Below are 21887 nucleotides of genomic sequence, written 5' to 3'. Positions count from 1 at the left end.
ATGAGTACAGCAGGACTATGACAATGCATCGATATCTAGTTTATATGTCGCAGTAAAGTAGTTAAATCAGAGAGTTCATTGAATCTCTAGACAGTTAATTAAATGTCGATATTTAATCAAGTCGCTAGCATTTCGATTTAAATAAAGCAGTGTCGAAAACGTTTAACTATCTGTCTGACCGAAAGCTAGCGTGTTGATTAACATGTAAAACAAGACTCCACCATTATTATTTCATTTGTCATTGTAATTTCGGTGTGATCGTGAAGAACTGAGAGCTTGGAAATTCCGTGTTATGCTTTATTGTAAATGGTTAGGTTATGTTAGTCTTGTTGCCTAGGAACGAAACTCGTTAAACGTTTCTTGACTTTTGGGCGTTGGAACTTTAGTGACTTGATTGAATATCGATCTTTAATTAACTGTCTAGAGATTCAATTAAGTCTCTGATTTAACAAGTTTACTGCGACATATATATCACGTTAAGGTTTATTTTACCTGCATGAAAGTTTTAGTTAAAAACCAGACCTGCTATTATGCTTTTGGTAACTCTAGAGTAATTCTCTGGCTAAATAACATTTTATGAACCGTATATGAGCATGTACCAGTTTTCGTTTACCTTAAAGAGAAAAGATATGCTAGAAATATTACTTAGCTAGATAAAGAATAATATTTGAAAGCCAGTACAGTTACTAGTATAAAAATGCATTATGTACTTTGGCAATTAGGAATCTGATAAATTTTTGCATAAATTATAAATAAAAAGAATATCTATTAGTACTAGCGTTCAAATATTGTTACAGATATATTGACGGAAGTATCGGAAATATTTGCTTTTATAGTTCGAAATAAAAGTAATTTTACCTAATGTCACCTCCGTCACAATTTACTATCTTTTGAACACGTTGCAGTGATTGTAGAGAGCAGGTGCCAGATTTTTGTTTCACCAAAAAGACCCTGTTAAGCTACAAATACTAAGCAATACGAATACAAAGGCTAACCCTAGATATATTTGAGATGATTTCACAATCTAAGGGTCACCACAACAATATATTAAGATTAACACAGGTCACAAGGTGTGAGCAAGAACTTTTAATAGAGATTTTAATAAAATACCTCTAACCACCTATGTATAAGCTCATATTTAAGAAAGTCTACAAACCTTTTTCAAGAGGTTGTTTGACACATTTTATTGTCTTCATGACGAAATTTAGTGATGACTAAATTAATTAACTTTGTCGTTTTATATTGACTTTTGTTTATTATGGAATCATATTTCTGAATAAAAGAAGAAAATTAAGCAATTTGCTCACGCCTTGTGACGTATCCCTACAACTATTATGATTACGACTATATTGATAAAAGCTCTTATAAGAAAAACACAAAAAAATAGTAGTTGTTTTCACGGACTTTGCGGACATAGAAAAATTGAATATTTTGTCTTTGGAATTACAAAATGTAAAACAAACATGTCCGTAAACAAATAGGGTGAATAAATAATTCCTTCTTGAAATAGACAAAAATATTTTCGTGATCTTTCTAATAATTGTCGGCGAAGATTATCACTTGCCTTATATTTAATCTACAGAGGATATGGTTTTACTATTTGCGAACTACCAAAATTCATGAATTCACAAAGTCCGTGCACAACTATAAAATTTAACGTTAGCTTAAATTAGATCGCGATGGTCTTGCAAACCTAATAACGCATTAACAAAAACTTAAGTAAGAAACCAGGTTTCAAATAGAGATCCAAAAGTATTAGGAAGATACGACCACTGTATGTTCGCACATTTTACAAACTCAATGGTCCAGTACAGAATTGCAGAATGTTACGTGGTTTTAAACAAATATGTGTTTATATAATTAACAAATAAGAAATGTAAAATCTTACATTTTTTAAATAATTTCATTTTTCATATGAGGCACATTTCCTATTTAAAACAACTCGATAAAAACCTATTCTCTGTAATAAAAAAGCGTAACATTCTGATTCCTTTATAATTCATGATACATTCTATTTACACATAGTTTAATATGTGCAGTAAATTGACATTATACGTATTTTCAGGCAAACATTCAAATGTACTTTTACATGAGGTCCGGAACACATAGCGTTGTGGTATAACTACCAATTTTTTTTTAAATTATTTTATTTGCGCCAGCATAAACTTTTAAAATTACCTGACTTACTCATAGTAGGCCACATTTGTGCCAAATAAATCGAATGTAAAATTGAGACTTTCTCATATGAATAAAACTTTAAATAGAAATATTTTGAAAACATAAATACTGAGGTAATCAGTTAAAAAGATTTCTATAGGAAATATGTCATGTAAATTTATGAGCTAAAAGCCAAAACAGAATCCCAAAAAGGGGTTTCAGTATTTTAATTTAACTTTAAGACATTTCATTATATCTAGTAATTCAGAGACATTTCGGAAAGCCAAGTAGCTGTTCCTAAATACTCCAATAGATTAATACCAATGTTAATAATGTATAGGCGCAGCGCGAACTACAATAAACTTATCTACCCCAAGGACATATTAACTTTGAAATTATACTCAAGCTTAGTTAATCAATGGAACAGATAAGTATGAGACTTGCAATCCGTAAGTTACGTCACACACATTTTAATTTTGCACCCAAATGCATGACGTAATTTATGGATAAAAAATTTGAACAGCGCCACCTGTTGAGATTTTACTTGAACTGTCCGAGAACGAACGCGTCCATAACTTTGGGTACGTGCTCGTCGATCCCGACGATATCAAGAATACCCTCGTGACTGCCGTCTGTTGTCTCCGACCGATGGGATGCTAGCGACATCACAATCAACCTTAAAAAAATATGAATGTATTATATTTATCTAAAAATGGGGCCACCCCAGATCCGGGACAAAAACCTGAGGTCAAATCATTCACGCAAACTGAAAATCTTTTATAATTTGTAGTGATGGACTTTTCACGTTTTACAAATTAAACACTTTTTATTTTTATGAAAGAGTTGTTAGATTGATTAAAAAATTCATCCAAGCGAAGTTGAACAAAAATATATTTTAATGGTCGCATCATTTTAAGATATAAAATTATTATCTAGTAATTGATTATTTCTCAATTATATTTTTCTTTACTTTATCAGGTATATATAATATATAAAAATCCAGTCTCCAAGGTTTCAGTGTTTTGTATGTGCTTAAATGCTTTATTAAGAATACTTACTTAGCATCAGGATTTGCCGTCTTCGTCCTGTAGCGCTCAAGGGCTCTCACGGGGCAGTGGTCCACGACATCATTGTTAGTGGGCGGAGGGCCAAACCTGCCCGCAGGTCCTCTGCCTCCACGGGCCGATTTTTCCAGCTCCATGTAACGGCTACTTCGGTCGATCATGTTAATAAACACGTCGAACTTTTCGTTCAATTTGCTGGCCCATTCGATTGGTGCGTCCAATTGTACGCGACCAAGTTTCTGTTTCTGTAAACATTTTTTGACAATGTAAAGTTATAACTTTTTAACAAAATAAGTTTTTTTTTATTTAAAAAAAAATTTAACAGTCTTATTCATAACCATATTATATTTCAGGTTCCTAGTATATTATCTCTATACCATAAGTCATAATGAGTTTTCAATCTTAATTGATCTATTTTTTTAACTCGAGTCCAAGAAGGTCACGGTTTGGTCATCAGTAGGGCGAGAACGGGCAGAAAAAAGTTTCTGGAGTAGGAGGCCTCTGACGTTGTATGAGTAATGAAAAGGAACTTGTTTTAAATAAAGGCTATTTTATTTATTTACTATTTCATCACTTCACGCTGGTTTATTATACTCCACTAGACTTGGGACTGATTGTGGTGGCCAAATAACCTACGTCACAGGTTATTTCACCAGTGGGCGATGGGGACGTCACGTCCAAAGCCGGGAAATTATAAGAATCTGGTTATGAAAAATCTATGAAATATCAAGAGGTTTTGAATATTTTATAAATAGTATTATAATGTTTTGAATATTTTATAAATAGTATTATAATTTTTTTAACATTTTAGCCATTTACGAAAATCACTAACACATTACATAATTTGTATCATAAGAACATCTAAAAAAATACAGGCAAAGTCAGTATGCTACATTCAATAAAAATAAACTGCAAGAAAAAAACTAAAATATATATTTTACCTTAAGATACATCGCTGTGCCCTCAATATCGTTACATTTCTTTCCATCGATCAGTTCAATGCCTTGTTCAGTGAAAACTGCTACCTTAACATGCTTCTCGCGTTTTAGAAGTTGCAGCATCAAGATGATCGCTGAAAATTATTAAGATCTAAATTAATGCAATTTTTACATTCATAGTCGCCGTTTCGGTAACTTCTTATTTATCCATTTCAGGGACGAAATCGTATTGACATAATATGATAACGAAAAAAATATATTATTCAATAAATGCTATATTCTTCTTGAATAGTTTTTTTAATAGAAGTCATTTGTTTGCGTCGTGTCGAAACGTGATTGTAAAAAATTAATGTAATAAAATATGTCTGAGAATGTTTACTACGGAGCTCGTAAATCAATACTTGAGAACAAAGGTTTATATGCTCTTCCATATTCTACGGTTGCACGTCGGTGTGGTAAGTTGAAGCGAGTAACAAAATACATTACATGACTTAAAAGAGACCGGCAACCGACTACAAAGAAATTATGTTTCTCTGGGTCAGCCAAGGGGTGGTAATGATTACATAAAGTTACGTGACAAAAAAGGAAACGTTCGTTTTGTTTTACCGAGACAACGCCCCCACGCACACGTCCAGAGTTGTCATAGCGCCATTCAAAAAGCTAGCTTCGTATGAATGGAACATCCTGCATATTCCGAACCTAGCTAGGTCATAGTGACTTCTACCTATTTCCGCGGTTAAAGGGGTATCTCATCAATATATATTGGAACATGATGACGCTGTAACCGCCGTGGGACACGATTTACGATAAGGAAAAAAAATCAGAAAGAAGTTTTTATAGAAATATACAAAGTGAAAGGTAACTCCGTCGAATAATGAAATAACATATAAAAAAACATAACTGCGTTATATGCATTTTCACTTTATATTGAATACCCCAATTACTACTATGATATTTACAGAAAATATAATACAAATATTGTAACCATCTTCGTCGTTTTAAGGTAGATTAATAAAGAAATAGCATCAATTAAAAAGGCATTAAAGAAACATATCAGAATGAGCCTAGTAAACTTAAATTGGGATGGCTGATGGCGAAGTGTATATAGTTTATATATACATACGAGGTAATCATGATATTGAATTGTAGCTTATATGACACGTTTGTCGGTTTACCATAGCAGTGCCATCTATTGATTACTTACTCAATCCAGTCGAAAAGTATCGACATCTGTTAGAATTATTTGGAGTTAACAGATAATTGTGACTGTCAATTAATTATAGACAAATAATTTGCAATAAAATAAAATTGCGACTATAATTAAAGATCTAAGCTATCCTATCTCTTAAGTTGGACCAGACTGCTCACGGTGTGCCAATTTAATTTAAAATCGGTTAAGTAGTTCAGGAGTCCATCGCAGACAAACATCGTGACAGGAGATTTATATATATTAAGATTAAGTTTCTAATGTAAATAAAATACATTTTTTGTAATGAGAAAATAAAGTTCTTTATACCGGCGTTTCCAGGTGAAACGTGTGAGTTATAGAAGCATTCGGCAAATTGTCGTATCTTGGTTCTAGTCACAGCTGGCTGTACGTTGTCGACATCACCTCCGCCGCCATTATTTGCTACTACATCCTTCCTCTTGCTTTTCTTTGATGGTGCGTACTTTTCACAGAAATGAAGACCTAAAAATCACATTATATCCATATTCCTCAACCAGGTCATAAAAATAAAATCAATCTAAATACATTCAATCATTCAATAATTAAATTAATTTGATTTATTTTCGTCCATTTCTATCAAATAGTGTTTCCGATTAGAGGAAAAGAGACAGGTGAGTACTTTATTTAAAACGGGGGCAATTGTACTGATTTTAGAGTGTTGAATAAAGCATGACACAGGTCTGAGATTAACCGTCAAGAAAGGTTTTTGGCGACGTTCTTTTTCTCCATATAAATCAATATTTACAAAATACATTTGGACTGGACCACATTTTTCACCACCACAAGTTTTTATGTCATCCAAAAAATAATAAACATAATATTAAAAATTTTACATTTTTTTAAAATCTATTTGGTAAGTTCGTCTTTACGGTAAACACACTTAATTTAGGCACACAAGTTTTTATGAAAAACTACTGGCCATTATACATTTAAATCTTTGCCAACCTTTAAACATATGGTCTCTCATATCAAGCGTGATCAAGTAACGGGCCTTAGTGGGCGTAGTCAGCGTCCAGGTATGGTTGATGAGAAGGTGCAATGTAGCAATTACGGTTTTGTTCGGCTTTTGGTCGATACCTATAAAGTTTAGGAAATCAAATATTATGAGGTCCTTTAAATGTGCCCATTACAAAAAAATTACATTAAAATAAATATCTGAATATATAAAATCCTTGTAAAAAATTATAGAACAATAAATAAAGAAAATAGATTTTTACCATTTATACATTCAGATTATTTATGATCCACATAGCCATCAACGCCTAATGCATGGCATGGGACCAACTGAATTATACAAGATTTTGTTGGATTTTTTTTTCTGAAGTTCAATTAGTCAGCGGTGTACATAGGATGGCAACAACAGATACACAAATTTTTGCTTGTAAGATGGTTCCCTCACAAAGGTTTTCTTATAAAGACTTTAGCTCAAAGTAAGAGTTAAGGCGCACATCGCTACATGATAAAGAATCGCACGCTTAACTTCGACTATAAGCCCTAATAGATGACCTAATCGAAACAAACCACTTACCCCAAATTTTAACTTCCTTTGGGTGTCGCTGAGTAACAGTCCACTCCCAAACCTTACTTTCTGGATTAAATGTCTGTCTCTGCCGTCGGCGTTGCTGCTTCTCCAGAGCCGCTATGGCTTTCTCATATTTTAACGGCCTGTGAATAATATGAACATTATTTTCGTCTCTTTCGTCTTTCGTCGCTTTTTGTCGTACTTGCCACTTGGAATTTCTAACCGAAGAGGAGACTCAAATATCTTCCTTCAAATTCAATTTTTTATGGATTTACTCGTGCATTTGTTTCTCGAAAAACATCATTCATTCAAATTGAAACGAAAAATTAATTTCCCGTTCTTAGCGTCACTCTATTTATACAATGGTAAACATGAAATATCACGTTATTTACGAGTACGAGCTCCATCGTGCCACCAGTGCTGCAGAAACGGCTCGAAGGATTAATGATGTATATGGCGGCGGAGTCGCAAAAGAAAACACAGTGCGTTTTTGGTTGCACACACTGCAAAACGGACTCCTACCAAATTAGAGGAGGTTCAATTGGTATGTCTAAGACATCCGCTGTACTCCCCGGACCTTCCTCCAACGGATTACCATTTTTTTCGAAACTTGGATAACTTTTTGCAAGGTAAAAAATTCCACTGATGGGACATCCGAAACCACTGTCAAAGATTTTATTGATTTCCGTTCGAATAGTTTTTTAGTAAAGGGATCAATGAACTATAGATGGCATCTAGAAGATGGCAAAAGTGCATAGACAGCAATTAATTAATTAAAGATATTCTATTTAAAATAATTTACCGCCTTACTATATTTATATTATAACTTTTCTCCCAAACATCTGTTTTGATTGTTGCTTAAAATGCAGATAATACTATATTACTTTAACAAAGGGGTTGTTGTTGGATTTAATTATCCGCTAAGACAAAATTAATATTTTTGGACACTGTTACTAAAAAAAAAACACTTTAGCATACAACTTTTAACACAATGTAACATAGTAAAACCTAGTGTTGGAATTAATTATAACAAATTAATAGCCTTAACACTAACTAAGCAAGCAAGTGAATCTAAAAATCTTACTTAGAATTCCTCTCATAGTTGCTAACAATAATGAATACTTCAATGGGTGTTACTTTCGATGCCTTAATCTTGTCATTGTTTGTGAGTAGAGAGCACAGAATAGCTGTGGTAGTAGAACTCTCTGTTAGAAAACCCATATTGTGTATCCGCTGAATGTTATGCAACACTTGTTGCAACGGCATTTGGGGCAATATTACTTCCCATACCTGAAATCAATAATTTAAACTGTGTCCATGTTGCAAATATGTTTGCAGCTGTATATGATTTGTTAATTATGGAACATGATATTTAGAGGATCATAGTAAACTAGTGGCTAAGTTGTTAACAGGCTTACAACTTAAAACTCAAAGCTGGATTTTGAACAAAACAAAAATGACCCACATTACTCAAAAACAACAGGATTTCAAATCAGTAATGTATGCACTTCATTCACATGCTGCGGAAGAATTAGTAAACTGATTTCTAGTGAAGTGCACTGCATCCGCTTTCTAGTTCCTTCAACATAAACTGTACAATTTAAAGATCGTAATAAAAAATTGTAACCTCTTGTGATGTAAGAAGATGTCCAGGCACATGATCCAAGATGAAATGATTCTCTTCAGCTATTTTAGCAGCATCCTTAGGGTCTTCACAATGACGCATACTCTCAACTTTTTCTATGTAATCAAAGATATCCTCTGTGCCTGGAGCATTGGCCAAAATGGTTCTTGCTCGTTTTATCCCATACATTATGTACTTTATGGTAGCATCTCGGGCTAGAACAACATACTGTATGGTAGATCTCAGGAGAGTTTCAAATTACTGATGCCTATTATATAAATTATCTCTATTGATGACTTTCTAATGATCTATAAAACATACTTATGATTTTGAACAATTAAACAAGTTGTAATTAAAAATTGGAATACTATTTTCTTACCATAATCATTTACATCAATTTTCATGTGGGATTTTGCCACCAAAGTTTTATGGGATCGGCCATGTCTGGCGCGTACTCTGGTGACCTCTTTTGCTAGTTCCATGGGATCTCTATTTAGATACCATTTTTTAATGAAATTACACCAACCCCTGCCATTACCTTAAATAAAAAATATTATAGTATTATGAAATGTAATTTTTAATTAAAAAATGATAATACAAAATTACATTATAAATATAATAAAAAATAAGAAAACTAGTAATTTATTTCAAAGAGTGGAGTAGTAGCGTGTAGTTTAACATATTACAAAAAACTCAACTTATGATGTTTATGTTTCAAAAGTTAAGATTGTAAATATGTATATCATAAAATAATAATTGATAATATCATTACAGTATCCACACAACATTCTCTTAGCTATAACATAACAATATTGCACAATGTATAGATTTTAACAACCCCATATTCATAATTCTATACCAAATCTATCTATACCGAAACTAAAGTTTTATAGTAAATAATAAACACATATCTTGTGGTATAAACTAAATCGCCTGTACTCACCTGTCTTTAAGTGTCGTAGAAAGTTATTAAACATCATCATTTCCTCAGGGGTTTTACAAACTTCAAGAGCAGCCCGATATGTTATTTCCTTTACTCTTTCTGAGCCATGATAAAGACATTTTGCCAAAGTAAATGCAATGGTCTCAAAACGAGTAAAGTGGCCATCATGAAATGCCTAAAAATAGTATACAATACAGCACCAGGGTTTTATAGCTTTACAAGTGGTTGGTTCAAACTCTGAAAAATGTAATCTGCATATGGTACAAAACAATTTATTATCTAGTATTTTTGTTTAAATTTTTATTAAATACAAACCATGTATATTAAATAATATAATAATACTATAAATTATAATCTAGGGTTGTTGTTACTGTTATGGTAAAAAAAAATATTGATTTATTTAAAAAAGTTAAAATGGGAAATAGAAATTACAGAATTACCTTCAAGATAATATTTACAACCTCAGTATTATTCTTATCAGCTAGAAATACTTCCTGCAGTACGGGTGGCTTAAAGTCCTCAAAATACTTATGTGCCGTCCAGCATCCAGGAAAATATTTTGGTATTTCGATACCAGTATGAAGATATCTCAATAAACGATTCCTTAGTTTGGGATCGAGAGTAGGTGACGCCGTCATTTTACGCCTCGTAAAAATTGTGGCGGATTACTTCAGAACGCTTATAAACAACCGTTAACAACAAAAGACAGTACTCCCATCCAAAGACGATGCGTAAAAAATCTACTCCGCTATTACGTTGCACCTAAAAAACGTAAAGATTGAAAAGGTAAATGCACCATACGGCTAGTTTATTAGGTTTTTGTCGGTATTCAAGCGAAACATGTGCCAGTTTCTGCGTAGCTGAGGATGTGGCCAGAAAAAATGGACATTGTTACCGAAACACCATTTAAATAGCAATTAATAAAAAACTTACAGTCAATCACAAAAATAAAAAGGATGTAAAAAGTTTTTATAGCAGTGGCTTTCAGAAGACAAGACAACTTAAAATATAAATTTAAATAAATTCCTTCCTACCTACAATTCTTCATCAGCAACAATATGAATAATGAAAATGAATAGAGAAAATTGACAATTTACATATTTTGTAATTTGACAGTCTTTGAATAGAACACAGGGGGCGTAGACAAGATGCCTCAACAGTAGTGTATGTAGAAAGCCGAAAGTTGAAGGAAAAAAACGCGGGAAACTTAGTTCATGCTATCCGTATTATTTCTCTCTCTCAAGACCATACGCGGGAAATTAAAATAACACCAAAGCTACAGAAACCAATACGGACTCTCGTTCTATTGGCCGTACTGTATATGTTCCTACCGATGTTTTTCCTTATTTGATACATGTGTTCAACGGCATTTTTTTAAAGCAGAACAAATGTAAATATTTAAAATCCATGCACGAAGTGTTCATGTATAAAATGGTACCGCACGTCTATGTGCTACGACCTCTTGTTGGAGGATCCAGACTTCACAAGTTGAATCGAACTTTAATTATCAACATGCAAATGTATTATTTATTAATGACTTCTTAAGTTGACTGTTTATTTATACATAAACAATTCAAACTAGTAGCAAATCACTAATAAAAACTAGACTTATTCGATTATATTAACTCAAAATCTGCATTCAAATTGACATTGAAAATGTTCAAGTACAAACACCAAGCCTAATTAAAGCTTTAATCAAATACTAATTTCAGTATTCACATGAGTCTGTGTTTTTTTTTCCACGTTTTTTTAAGTACCTACTACCAATTATTGTATATCACGAATATTCAGGTTCAAATGTTTTATTTAAATTCCTGAAGTTTCTGGAGAACATAAAACAACCCATAGTTAATTTTAACATTTACACCTTTCCATAAATTCCACTTAAATCGAAAATTGTTTCTCGCATTCATATGTACATTTTGCAGCTATCTATTGCAAATTTACAATAATATTGTAGTTTTTGCTTTTGTAAGGTTTATAAACGTGAGATTAGGAATACATTTACCCCAGAGACAATATGACGGAATAAGATGCTACGAACAGCAGCTCGTCGCTGTCGACTTTGCTGTAGTCTAGTAACATCTCTTTTGGCTGCGAACGAAGCGATTTCGACAATACAATTACGCAAAAGCGGTAGTGTATGTAGAAAATTATATTTTCGTTATCAACACCTATGGCCTAGGTTAGGTTGAGAACGCTATTTAAATATTACGTCACTCTCCAATAAATCTTATGATGACATTAAATTTCGTTCATTCGTTACAAACTTACAAAGTCAAAATCATTTATTAATTTAGGTACCATAATGTACGCTTATGAACGTTGATAAAGAATTACATATCAAATGCTAAATCCTTTGAATTTAACATTAACTGCCAGTTCTGAAATCAAGGGCGTAGAACGGATGAAAAGAACTGGCAATAAATTCTCCGCTATTATTTTTGTTGTAAGTTCACGATTAATAGATGTCGCCACAAAAAAGTATTATGACAAATAGTCTAAGATTCTTCCCTCTGACTAATGGCTTATTCTTTTCTGTGGATCCATTAGCCTGATTCCGATTCAATTGCATTGAACGTAGTTTCATATTTAAATTGTTAAACAATCGTAAACAAATATGATAGCAGATGTAGACAAATGGATTGAAATTGCCAAAAGGTGTAAATATCTCCCAGAAGACGATTTGCGAGAGCTGTGTAATATTGTTTGTGATCTTCTTTTAGAGGAGCCGAATGTACAACCGGTACAAACACCTGTAACTGTTTGCGGTGATATTCACGGACAGGTATTTTTTAGTATACTCTTGTTACAACTTGCAGTATTTAAATATTAAAACTCTAGAATACGAATTGCCTGAACAGTTGATTTCTGGTCAGTTATATTTAGATCCCCCATCAGACATGTGAATTTATTTATTTATTACAGTTCTATGATTTAGAAGAACTTTTCAACATTGGTGGACAAGTACCAGAAACACAGTACATATTTATGGGAGACTATGTAGATAGGGGGTACTATAGTCTCGAAACACTTACATTATTAATGGCATTCAAAGCTAGGTATCCAGATAGGTGAGAATTTGTATTTATAGTGATGTAGGCATTTGTTTTCACTACTTTTCAAATCTTTTTCTCTCAATTTTTAGGATAATTCTGTTGAGAGGAAATCATGAAACATGTCAAATAACAAAAGTTTATGGTTTCTATGATGAGTGCTTAAACAAATATGGAAATGCAAATGCCTGGAAAGATTGTTGCAGGGTTTTTGATCTTCTTACTGTAGCAGCTGTAAGTAGTTTTGTTATACAATAAAATATTTTTTCTCTCTATCTCCCTCTCTCTCCCCTAACTTTGATCTAATAAATGTGTACCTTCAATTTGACTTTTGTTACTTAATGTTAAATTTTTTTTTGGTTTTAATAAATACTTGACATTATGTATTATGCTATAAGATATACAAGAATTTTTTTTCTTCCTACATACATTATCTGAATACCTAGCAAACATAATTGAGTAGTAGTTAATTGGGTCTCAACTATATAAAGTTTCATCAGAATTTAGACCTTTTCCAAACTTTTATATTGTATATTATTGAAAAGTCTTATTAAAAATAATTAAAGTAAATCTGGTGTAAAAAATACAAAGATAATAAAAAAAAATTAAGCATAAGAGAAAAATGAAATATTCTTATTAGACGTAAATTTATATCTGATTGATTATGCTTAGTGTGCACTACTTTTCAGTTGATTGATGAATCAGTCCTTTGTGTACATGGTGGTCTCTCTCCTGAAATATCTATGTTGGATCAAATCCGTTGTATTGATAGAAATCAACAAATACCTCATAAAGGTGCATTTTGTGACTTATTGTGGTCAGATCCCACAGAAGATGATACTAAATGGTAAGAGAAGCTTGAGAAATAATTAGTTTTTTAGACATGCAATTGGGAAGCTAATTTTATGCAGTCTTCCGAGTAAAGTATATTGTAAAAATTGTTTGCACCCACAGAGGAATATGTGATAGTCTGAATCATCATAGATCATATCTGGTCTTCCTGTAAGAGACACATGACTGATTGATTTTACAAATGAAAATTTATGCTTGCATTCAAAGTGTTAATTAGCAAAACTGATGTTAATTTAGAGTCATTGTGCATATTATTTAAATTCACAGGTCAGTAAGCCCTCGTGGAGCTGGATGGCTCTTTGGGAGAGTGGTCACTGAACTTTTCATGAGCTATAATGATCTCACTTTAATATGTAGAGCACATCAGCTAGTAAATGATGGTATGTATGAGTTTAAAATACAATTAGATGTGTACCTAACATTTTGATGGTACCTTATTTATAAGAGTATTTCTTTTGCCTTTTTACTAAATTTGCTTTAAATTAGTAAGTACATGCTCTCATTCATTTAATGTTTTCAGGTTATAAATATATGTTTGACCAAAGATTGGTCACCATCTGGTCAGCACCAAACTACTGTTATAGATGTGGAAATGTTGCATCAATAATGGAATTTAACAGTGTGAATGATAGAAATGCTAAACTTTTTAATGCAGTGCCCGACAGTGAACGAGAAGTCCCTCCACAACAAGCAACACCCTATTTTCTGTAAAAAAATTAGTCTAGTACCTATTTGTTAATTATTCCATAAATGTAATTTTGTACAATAAATGTGTTTATTATTGGACTTGTTTAGTATAATGATTACTTTCCATTGTTCTAAAATGATTTTTTATACTACTTTTAAAGTTTTATATAAAGTAAAAGACTATTGTGTTTATATTATTGATGATATAATGATCTATAGAGTTTTACAAAAAACTATTCAGAGTAGTTTTAGTCTCTATTATAATCAAAAGTATAATCGAAATAAGCTTGGTCAAAACTCTGCACTCGCACATAACCATCTTCTCCACCAGATGCATAACTCCGACCATCTGGGTGGAATGCCAAACTGTTAATGGGCCCAAAGTGTCCCTTGACCCTTCCAAACTCTTCTTCAAAAACAAGATGGAAAAAGCGAGCATCAAATTTACCCTGTCTTGTAGAGGTTGTTGTTACTTCCATAGCATCTTGACCTCCACCAAGCACAACATGATCTAATATTGGACTCAGGGCTGCAGAGTTTACTGGACGTTCTGTTTTATATTCTTTCAATAATTCTAAAGAGCTTGTGTCAAATAATTTTGCAGTTTGGTCCTTAGAGGCTGTAATAAACATAGTACCATCTCTGGATAGCTGCATGTCATTTATTTGACGACTGTGTTCTTTTATTGAGTGTATTTTTTTCCCAGTCTGAAATAGAATTAAAATTTAACTATCTGCCTGTTTAGAGACTTTAACAGATCTTATTGTTGCTTGCTTGCTAAGCTTGAAGTTATTAGGTATTAATCCACTGAAGTATTGATCAACCCAATCTTAGCAAGTGATGTTTTATTATGATAATATTAAACTAAATTTCATGAAAATTTCCATAAATGTTAACAGGTTCTGTCCGATTTCTCCCTAGATCTAATTTTTACAGTAGATTATAAATATTGTTATTGTAACATTCATACATGCTTACAAACGTTTATAACGTTATTAAATTTATTGATACATACTCTTAAATCCCATTGGATTAAATCACCAGCTTCATGTCCAGTAATTATTGTCTCATCAAGTGTTCCCCAAATCATAGAAGTCACTTTGGAGTCTGTGATTTCCCATTTTAAAATTGATGATGCAGATGAGATTGAATCATCAATAGTTCTAGTGTCAATGATAAATACCTGGAAGATAATATATTTTATTAACAGTCAGAAATTGAATCTTTAATAAAATGTAGAACCATAAATGATATTTTGAATAAGCACAAAAGCAATCAGGAAATGCATTATAATATTGTGAACATTTTTCTCTTCTTTAATTATAAATGGACATAACAGAATAACATTTCAAATTGTGGTATCAAGTATTTTACTTCATTAAACAATAAATATACTATTTTTGAGTAATATTGTGTGCACTATATAAACAAGAATGTTTTGACATTTACCTCGCAAGGATGACCCATAGCTTTGTCGGTAGTGTAGGCAGCTTGATAGGCACTGTAGCTGAAGTTACATGTGCGTACTGAAGAATTTGTTTTTATTGTAGCTATGTTTTTTCCAGTTTCCAGATCCCAAAGTCTAAAACAAGTTTTAAAAAGTTTTTAAACAGAAAACATTAAATAACATATTTATTCAAATGTAACAAAAAATAATGTGAATTGCTTATTATATTTAAATGTAAACTGACCTGCACGAGCTGTCACCACCCCCTGTGATCAGATGAATACTCTGCCAATCAACATCAAGGCACCATACCACTCCACCGTGCCCATTAAAAGTACCCAAACGCTCACCATTAAGTGACCACCAAACATTAGGCTTGGAATCTTTTGCAGCGGAAAATAGCAAATCTCCTTCACGATTGTATTTAATTTGTGTTATTGCACGTTCGTGCCCTTGCAGCATTAAAGGTTTCTGTAAAAAAAAAAACAATGATACATGGCAATTAATTAGAGATATACTTGAAGAAACGTTATATTCTAATTATAATTGTCACTAGAAACGGTATGAAACAGTTCCTTACCATTTTTCAACTTTATTATAATCAAATACAGAATATTTATAAGTAAAATTTTGGTTCATCAAGCATGTGGCAGAATAAGTGAACAAGCTGAAGTCACAGATTACATATATATATATATGACTAATTGACTATTGCCATTAGCCACAGGTTAAGAACTGTTTAACAAGAGGATAGTGACAGCTGTCATTGTAATACAGGAATCTGTATTGAATTTTGTTAAAGTTTCACTACATACTACAAAGTTTGATATTTTATCTGCAGTGTTTAAACAGAGTCTTCTTAGAGCATTAATGCCTGTTAACCGGCAAATTCCATAGCAATAGAGAGCAAATAATATTGCATACAAACATTATTTTTCCGACACATACTTTTTGTTTGTCCTTTAAAGAGCGGGTTAAACTCTTTTGACCTGGGGGTCTAGCCGTATTACTCCCGAAAAGTTTTCTACTAATTGTATTGTCGAAAACGTTTCGTTTGCAGCCAAGAGACATATTACTACACTACCGGAAAGTCGACAGCTTAGCTCCAAGCTGCTGTTCGTAGCACCTTACTATATATTGTCTCTTCTTAAAATTCTTTATTTGTTTACCTAATTATACATTATATTTGTCTCTGAATTAAATGTATTCCAAATATCACTTTTATAAACCTAATAAAATATACAACTTCACTATATTGTTTTTAATTTGCAATAGCAAGCTGCAAAATGGACATAAGATGCGAGCAAGGTCGATTTTTATGGTAAAATAAATTAACTATGGTTTGTTTGTTTTTGCATTTGCATGCATTTCTTCATGTCATAATTTTAAGTTTATAAATAATAATAATAATAAATGTATTGAACTTTGCAATTGTTCCTGTTTAGTTTTGTCTCAACAACTATGTGTACCTTATCCAATTTAATACATTTTTTCTCTTCTCACAATGGTTGTCTGGAAAAAATCGCTTGAAAGCGATAAGGTCGCCAGTTGCCCTCCTTTTAATTTAATTATGCTCAATTTTTATTATGTTATTTGCAACGAAGTGTTATTAATTAAATAAATACATTGTAAATCAAGTACTAAAGTACGCAAGTACTAAATGAAATGGAAAAGGGATCGATAAAAATTACAAAACAAAAATCTGGTTTGATATACAATTATGACCGTTAATTAACTTTTGATTTGATTTTGGTGCTCCAACATTTTCGATATAAATTTAATTTATATATGATTTTAAGTTAATATCAATAAACTTTTGTTTATATCAGTGATTTGCTACTACTTTATATATGAATTTGAAACACATATTTTAAATAAGTTAAAAACCGAAAAATCATAATAAATAAACGTAAGTTTTATTGGTAAACGGCAACGGTAGATGTTGTGATGATTTCATAAAATTGTTTAGGTATTACAAACAAACTATATTTGAAGATTTTGGTAAGATTTATATCTTTAAAATAACTTAATTTATTATATACAATTGTTATGTTAACGAAACAATTACTATATTTTAATAGCCCAGAATGTATCTTATCATAGGGACTGGAGGGCTTTTTCTGTTATGTATCAAATGCATGTAGGTATAAACCAGATATTAAGTTTTGTCGCTGCCTATAACAGCGAAATGTCACTTACATCTATTAGTTAATTATGATTTAATAGTCTTTAACTACATATAATAATACATGAATAATATATTAAATTTGATTCAACTGTGTGTATTCAGTAGGTAGTAATGTTTGTATGTTATGATAAGTTGTTATATTTATTGATTTTTCTATATTTTATACCATGTAATATGTTAAGGAACATAATCTACAGAGGTACCCTATTTAAATAAAAAATAACTATGACTGAAACATATTTTATTTTACGACCTGTATATTTAATATAAATCATTTCCTAACTATTAGAAGGTGGAGAAGTAGTGGTGGTGGTGGTGGTGAAGGACATGTCATCCATATATGCATTAGATGTACAATCTTCGTTTATTTCTCCAGAATATTGCTACAGGTAAGAGAGTAGTAAACAAGACATAGGTCAATTAATGCAATTGCAAATGCCAAATATAAAAATATCAAACACAACATATGATTTATTATCATTCCTTTCTTAATCAGAATTTGCATTCGCAAACAACTAGTAGCAAATCACATATGTAAACGAACGTTAATTGATTTAAATTATCACTTAAAATCAGCACGAAACTAAATTTATATCTAAGGTGTTGGCGCTCTAGTAAAATAAGGGCCATACCTGAATAGATTTCTACTTTATAATCTTGATTAAATAATCAACTTTTATAAATGACTACTTAACAGTATTGGATATATGGGTATACATAATCAAACTAGTCGCAAAACACTAATAAAAACTAGACTTATTCGATGACATTGAAAATGTTCAAGCTCAAACACCAAACCTAATTAAAGATTTAATCAACTCCTAATTTCAGTGTTCACTTTAGTCTGTGTTCTTTTCACATATTTTTAATTCCTTGGACTTTATCAACTTCTAATCAATCTTTTTTTCACTCTTTATTTATCAATCTGCAGTAGGTGCTATTTCAATTGTTTCTTCAAAGCAGTAACATTGCAGTGAGATCAAATCCTAAAAATATAAAAGTATCAGTATTACTAACTATTGTATATCGCGATTATGCAGGTGAAAAATCGAAAAAAACTTCCGACCTTGCTCACTTACACATGTCTATTTTGCTACTTGCTATAGCAAATTTAAAATGATACTGAAAAGTTTTAACTTTTAATAAGTTTATAAATGTGACATTAGGAATACAATTGTTAGCGGTAGTTGATTTAGTTCTTAGGGTAGGAAATTAAACACTTCAATGATGACTTAATTCACTATAATTTACTTCACTGATTTTACGTGAACTGTATAACCTCAAACGTGTACGAAGAAAAGGCCCGTGCGCATGTGTCACAACCTTTTTTTATATTCACAACTCCCTCCTCCGACTCGACCATCCCACTTCGGGAAAATGATCGAGTCAATTCGTAACAACTCGTAAACAACCGAACGAGTCAAATGAGTAACTATTGCACATGCGCATTTGTAGAAAGATTCTTAAGAATATGTTTCATAAAAATGATTAGTATTTAATTAAATTAATATTAGAAGCTAACACATTTAATCCAAAGACTTTTTTAATAAGGTGCTACGAACAGCAGCTTGGAGCTACGCTACCGACTATGCGATAGTGTAGTAACATGTCTTGGCTACGAACGAAGCGTTTTCGACAATACAATTTCGCTTAAGATATTATAAATGCGCTTCAATTAATAAACAAGTATATCAATTTTGGTTTTTGGAGTGTGAAATGCGTCATAATAATAAAAAAAAACAATTAAAAACTACCATTCTGTCGGTAATTACCTAAAAAATGATGAATGAAATTTTAATAATTTTCCATTATATATAATATTTTTCCTTAATTCAACAATGCATTTTAATTTTGTAAGAATTCCATGACATAAAGCGAAATATGTCTGTCACATATCCTAAAGTATTTACAAAAGCGCTCGCTTGTCTAGTCGGGTTCTTTATGTCTTTAAATATAAAAAAAGTAAAAAGTCACCTGCAGAAGCCCGATCCCAATAATGAGTTTTCTTCGTTCCCAACCTCAGCTCTGCGGATATTGAGAGAACTAAATCGAACTTGCATACAAAAGTCGGGATCAGTATCGCTGTCCTTATTGGATGTTACACATTACGGCCGCAGGTCTGCATTGCATGTCTAGTTATAATGAAATAATGATATCTCAAAATTCTTGAGCTCTCGGTCCAATCTGATTCAAAATGATAATTTATATCCAAAAATAATTTGGTTTAGGTCTTATTGAATTTGCTTTATCGGTTCAAAGAATCGGTTGGTTGGTCCGCGATTACGTCTGTTCGTTTATTTTTCTTATGACGTCGAATTTCAATGACTTCAATTGTATTACTAAATAATTAGAGTACTCTTAAAGCTAATGCAAAAAATAAAGACAACATTATTTCACATACATTTTATTTTCTTAAGTTATTAACCATTGATTTCCAAGAGTACAACTAAAAAACAAATTAAAGTACAAACACGTTTTGCATTGCTAACTAAACACAACTGTAGGTAACTTCTCTTGGCAAACCAGTACACAATCTTAACTTTACCAGGCGCACCACTCGAACGAGTCAGAGTTCTAAATACATCAAAAACAGTCAGTTAACTTGGTCGAATAACAGCCTTTTCCATCGAGAACAGTACAGCAGACAACTAATGTGATTTTCTACAATAAAAAGTTACTTAAAAATATCTACTGAAAGCGATAAGTCTTGAAATTGAGCGAGCCCAACTATTTACGTAAACACTCAATGAATCATTAATCTGAGGCACTTTTATGAGACTGCGTGGTGAATGTATATATATGGAGGTTTTTAATGAAAAAAGACGAGTAACATGAAGCGAACGTGTTTGAGTCAACGTAACGGACATAATTATGTAAAACATAGAGTATATAACTTGTAGTAATAAATGTATATAATATATATTATTATATGCCTTAGGACTTACTCATCCGTGACATGTAATTACAAAAACACTTGATCAACATTTCCAAATATATAATATAGAGAATATTATGGTTTACAATCGCTTGTTTTGCAACTATTAAATTATATGATAATGTAATGTACAGTTAACCCTCCATTTTACCGAAATACGTACATGAAACGCTATACACAACAATCTTACCCTAAAATGTGAAAATATGTCGTCAATCCTACAATATCTTATGAATTGTAGGGATGTCAAATGCAGTTTTGAAACTTATAAATACATTAACATCATAAGCTAATATTAATTAATTTATCAGTCAAATTATTTTTCGCAATAATATCTAGGCAATATTCACACACGATTCAAGATATTCAAACGTGTACAAGTATTTGAATATAAGAAGTTAGTCTTTACTGTTATACGCCGTGTATAATACAACAATTATATTTATAGAAAAATACATAAATAATGCCGTAGAAAACATTTCTTACAAATGGTTATAAAAGACAGAATTTTAGTATTCAGTTACTAATCAAAGGTACAATTCCGATGGTAGTTCTACAAAGCAAAAGCTATAACTGTAGTCAACGTAATGTGTAGTAAAAACGGCCTGAAATGTTTGTTTCTTTAACGCAAGAGTAGAAAGCAGGTTACTGATTACTTCTGGTAATTTAATGTACTAAAATATAGCCTCAATAGGCTTTCACGTCCTACTCTAATTAGGTACTCGCCAGTAATGCGCCAAATTTCTCATTAATACTATCCTTTGTACAACACAAATAACGTTCTTATATTCTAATTATCCTTTGATACATCGCCGTTAATTTCCTGAATAAACTATTTTACTAACAAAATAAGTGTCAATTCTTATAATATTAACGAATAAGACGAGCGAACAAGTCGCAGTTATTCTAACTTGATACATGTTAAAAATCTATAAAGGCATCCTTACCTCAGACTTTAGATTCAACACCGTCGTGTTAATGGTGTTTTAAGAACTAATTATTAGATTAAGTTATATATTAAATTAATATGCATTAGTCAGAATGTAGATAAGCCTTTTTATGGACAAAATTACAAAATCCAAAGCACCATTTTGTGATTATTTAGTTAGTTAGTTTGTGATAATGAATGTTCGCCAATAGTGTGCCTGGATCTATTAAATTTGTTTAAAATATCGGGCGATTTCGATATTCGTCGCTGTTTCAATTTATAATATAGCTAATTATTAAATAAACAACAACATGACTT

General features: G+C 31.7%; 3 protein-coding genes across 4 annotated transcripts; 1 reads left to right on the top strand and 2 right to left on the bottom strand.

Annotated features, from left to right (window-relative positions):
- Positions 1-301: 301 nt before the first annotated feature.
- Positions 302-10599, bottom strand: LOC123706982 (60 kDa SS-A/Ro ribonucleoprotein homolog). Of its 2 annotated transcripts, none has more exons than XM_045656691.1 (12): positions 10511-10599; positions 9917-10238; positions 9477-9651; positions 8913-9071; positions 8537-8748; positions 7994-8199; positions 6916-7052; positions 6333-6464; positions 5676-5849; positions 4163-4293; positions 3216-3466; positions 302-2833 (listed from the first exon to the last, which is right to left on the bottom strand). In XM_045656691.1, exons 2-12 carry the CDS (start codon positions 10112-10114, stop codon positions 2698-2700), a joined length of 1911 nt encoding a protein of 636 aa, XP_045512647.1. In that variant the 5' UTR covers positions 10115-10238; positions 10511-10599; the 3' UTR covers positions 302-2697. The 2 variants fall into 2 exon arrangements, with proteins under 2 accessions (XP_045512647.1, XP_045512648.1); XM_045656692.1 differs by having other exon boundaries at positions 10410-10514.
- A 1396-nt stretch (positions 10600-11995) lies between these two features.
- Positions 11996-14159, top strand: LOC123706942 (serine/threonine-protein phosphatase 6 catalytic subunit). The gene is made up of 6 exons (XM_045656596.1): positions 11996-12264; positions 12405-12550; positions 12625-12766; positions 13222-13379; positions 13652-13764; positions 13905-14159. Exons 1-6 carry the CDS (start codon positions 12097-12099, stop codon positions 14093-14095), a joined length of 918 nt encoding a protein of 305 aa, XP_045512552.1. The 5' UTR covers positions 11996-12096; the 3' UTR covers positions 14096-14159.
- A 95-nt stretch (positions 14160-14254) lies between these two features.
- On the bottom strand, positions 14255-16214 carry LOC123707639 (eukaryotic translation initiation factor 3 subunit I). Its single transcript, XM_045657874.1, has 5 exons — positions 16099-16214; positions 15763-15989; positions 15521-15653; positions 15087-15254; positions 14255-14778 (listed from the first exon to the last, which is right to left on the bottom strand). The coding sequence occupies exons 1-5, from the start codon at positions 16099-16101 to the stop codon at positions 14320-14322; spliced, it is 990 nt and encodes a 329-aa protein (XP_045513830.1). The 5' UTR covers positions 16102-16214; the 3' UTR covers positions 14255-14319.
- Positions 16215-21887: the final 5673 nt, after the last annotated feature.

This window comes from Pieris brassicae, chromosome 3 (assembly GCF_905147105.1).
Source record: "Pieris brassicae chromosome 3, ilPieBrab1.1, whole genome shotgun sequence".
In the NCBI taxonomy this organism is placed as follows: Eukaryota; Metazoa; Arthropoda; class Insecta; order Lepidoptera; family Pieridae; genus Pieris; species Pieris brassicae.
The sequence above is the reverse complement of the archived record's forward strand: the minus strand, read 5'-3'. Positions and strand labels throughout refer to the sequence as shown.

What these genes read in the sequence shown, in the direction of transcription:
- LOC123706982 (XM_045656691.1), bottom strand. Translation starts at nt 10,114, where the DNA reads ATGACGGCGTCACCTACTCTCGATCCCAAACTAAGGAATCGTTTATTG. An exon ending in GCACAGCGATGTATCTTAAG is followed by an intron (nt 3,467 to 4,162) that starts GTAAAATATATA and finishes AAATGTTTACAG; the next exon opens with AAACAGAAACTTGGTCGCGT. An exon ending in ACGGCAAATCCTGATGCTAA is followed by an intron (nt 2,834 to 3,215) that starts GTAAGTATTCTT and finishes TATTTTTTTAAG; the next exon opens with GTTGATTGTGATGTCGCTAG.
- LOC123706942 (XM_045656596.1), top strand. Translation starts at nt 12,097, where the DNA reads ATGATAGCAGATGTAGACAAATGGATTGAAATTGCCAAAAGGTGTAAA. An exon ending in AAAGCTAGGTATCCAGATAG is followed by an intron (nt 12,551 to 12,624) that starts GTGAGAATTTGT and finishes CTCAATTTTTAG; the next exon opens with GATAATTCTGTTGAGAGGAA. An exon ending in ACAGAAGATGATACTAAATG is followed by an intron (nt 13,380 to 13,651) that starts GTAAGAGAAGCT and finishes TTAAATTCACAG; the next exon opens with GTCAGTAAGCCCTCGTGGAG.
- LOC123707639 (XM_045657874.1), bottom strand. An exon ending in CTATGGGTCATCCTTGCGAG is followed by an intron (nt 15,255 to 15,520) that starts GTAAATGTCAAA and finishes ATTATCTTCCAG; the next exon opens with GTATTTATCATTGACACTAG. An exon ending in TAATCCAATGGGATTTAAGA is followed by an intron (nt 14,779 to 15,086) that starts GTATGTATCAAT and finishes ATTCTATTTCAG; the next exon opens with ACTGGGAAAAAAATACACTC.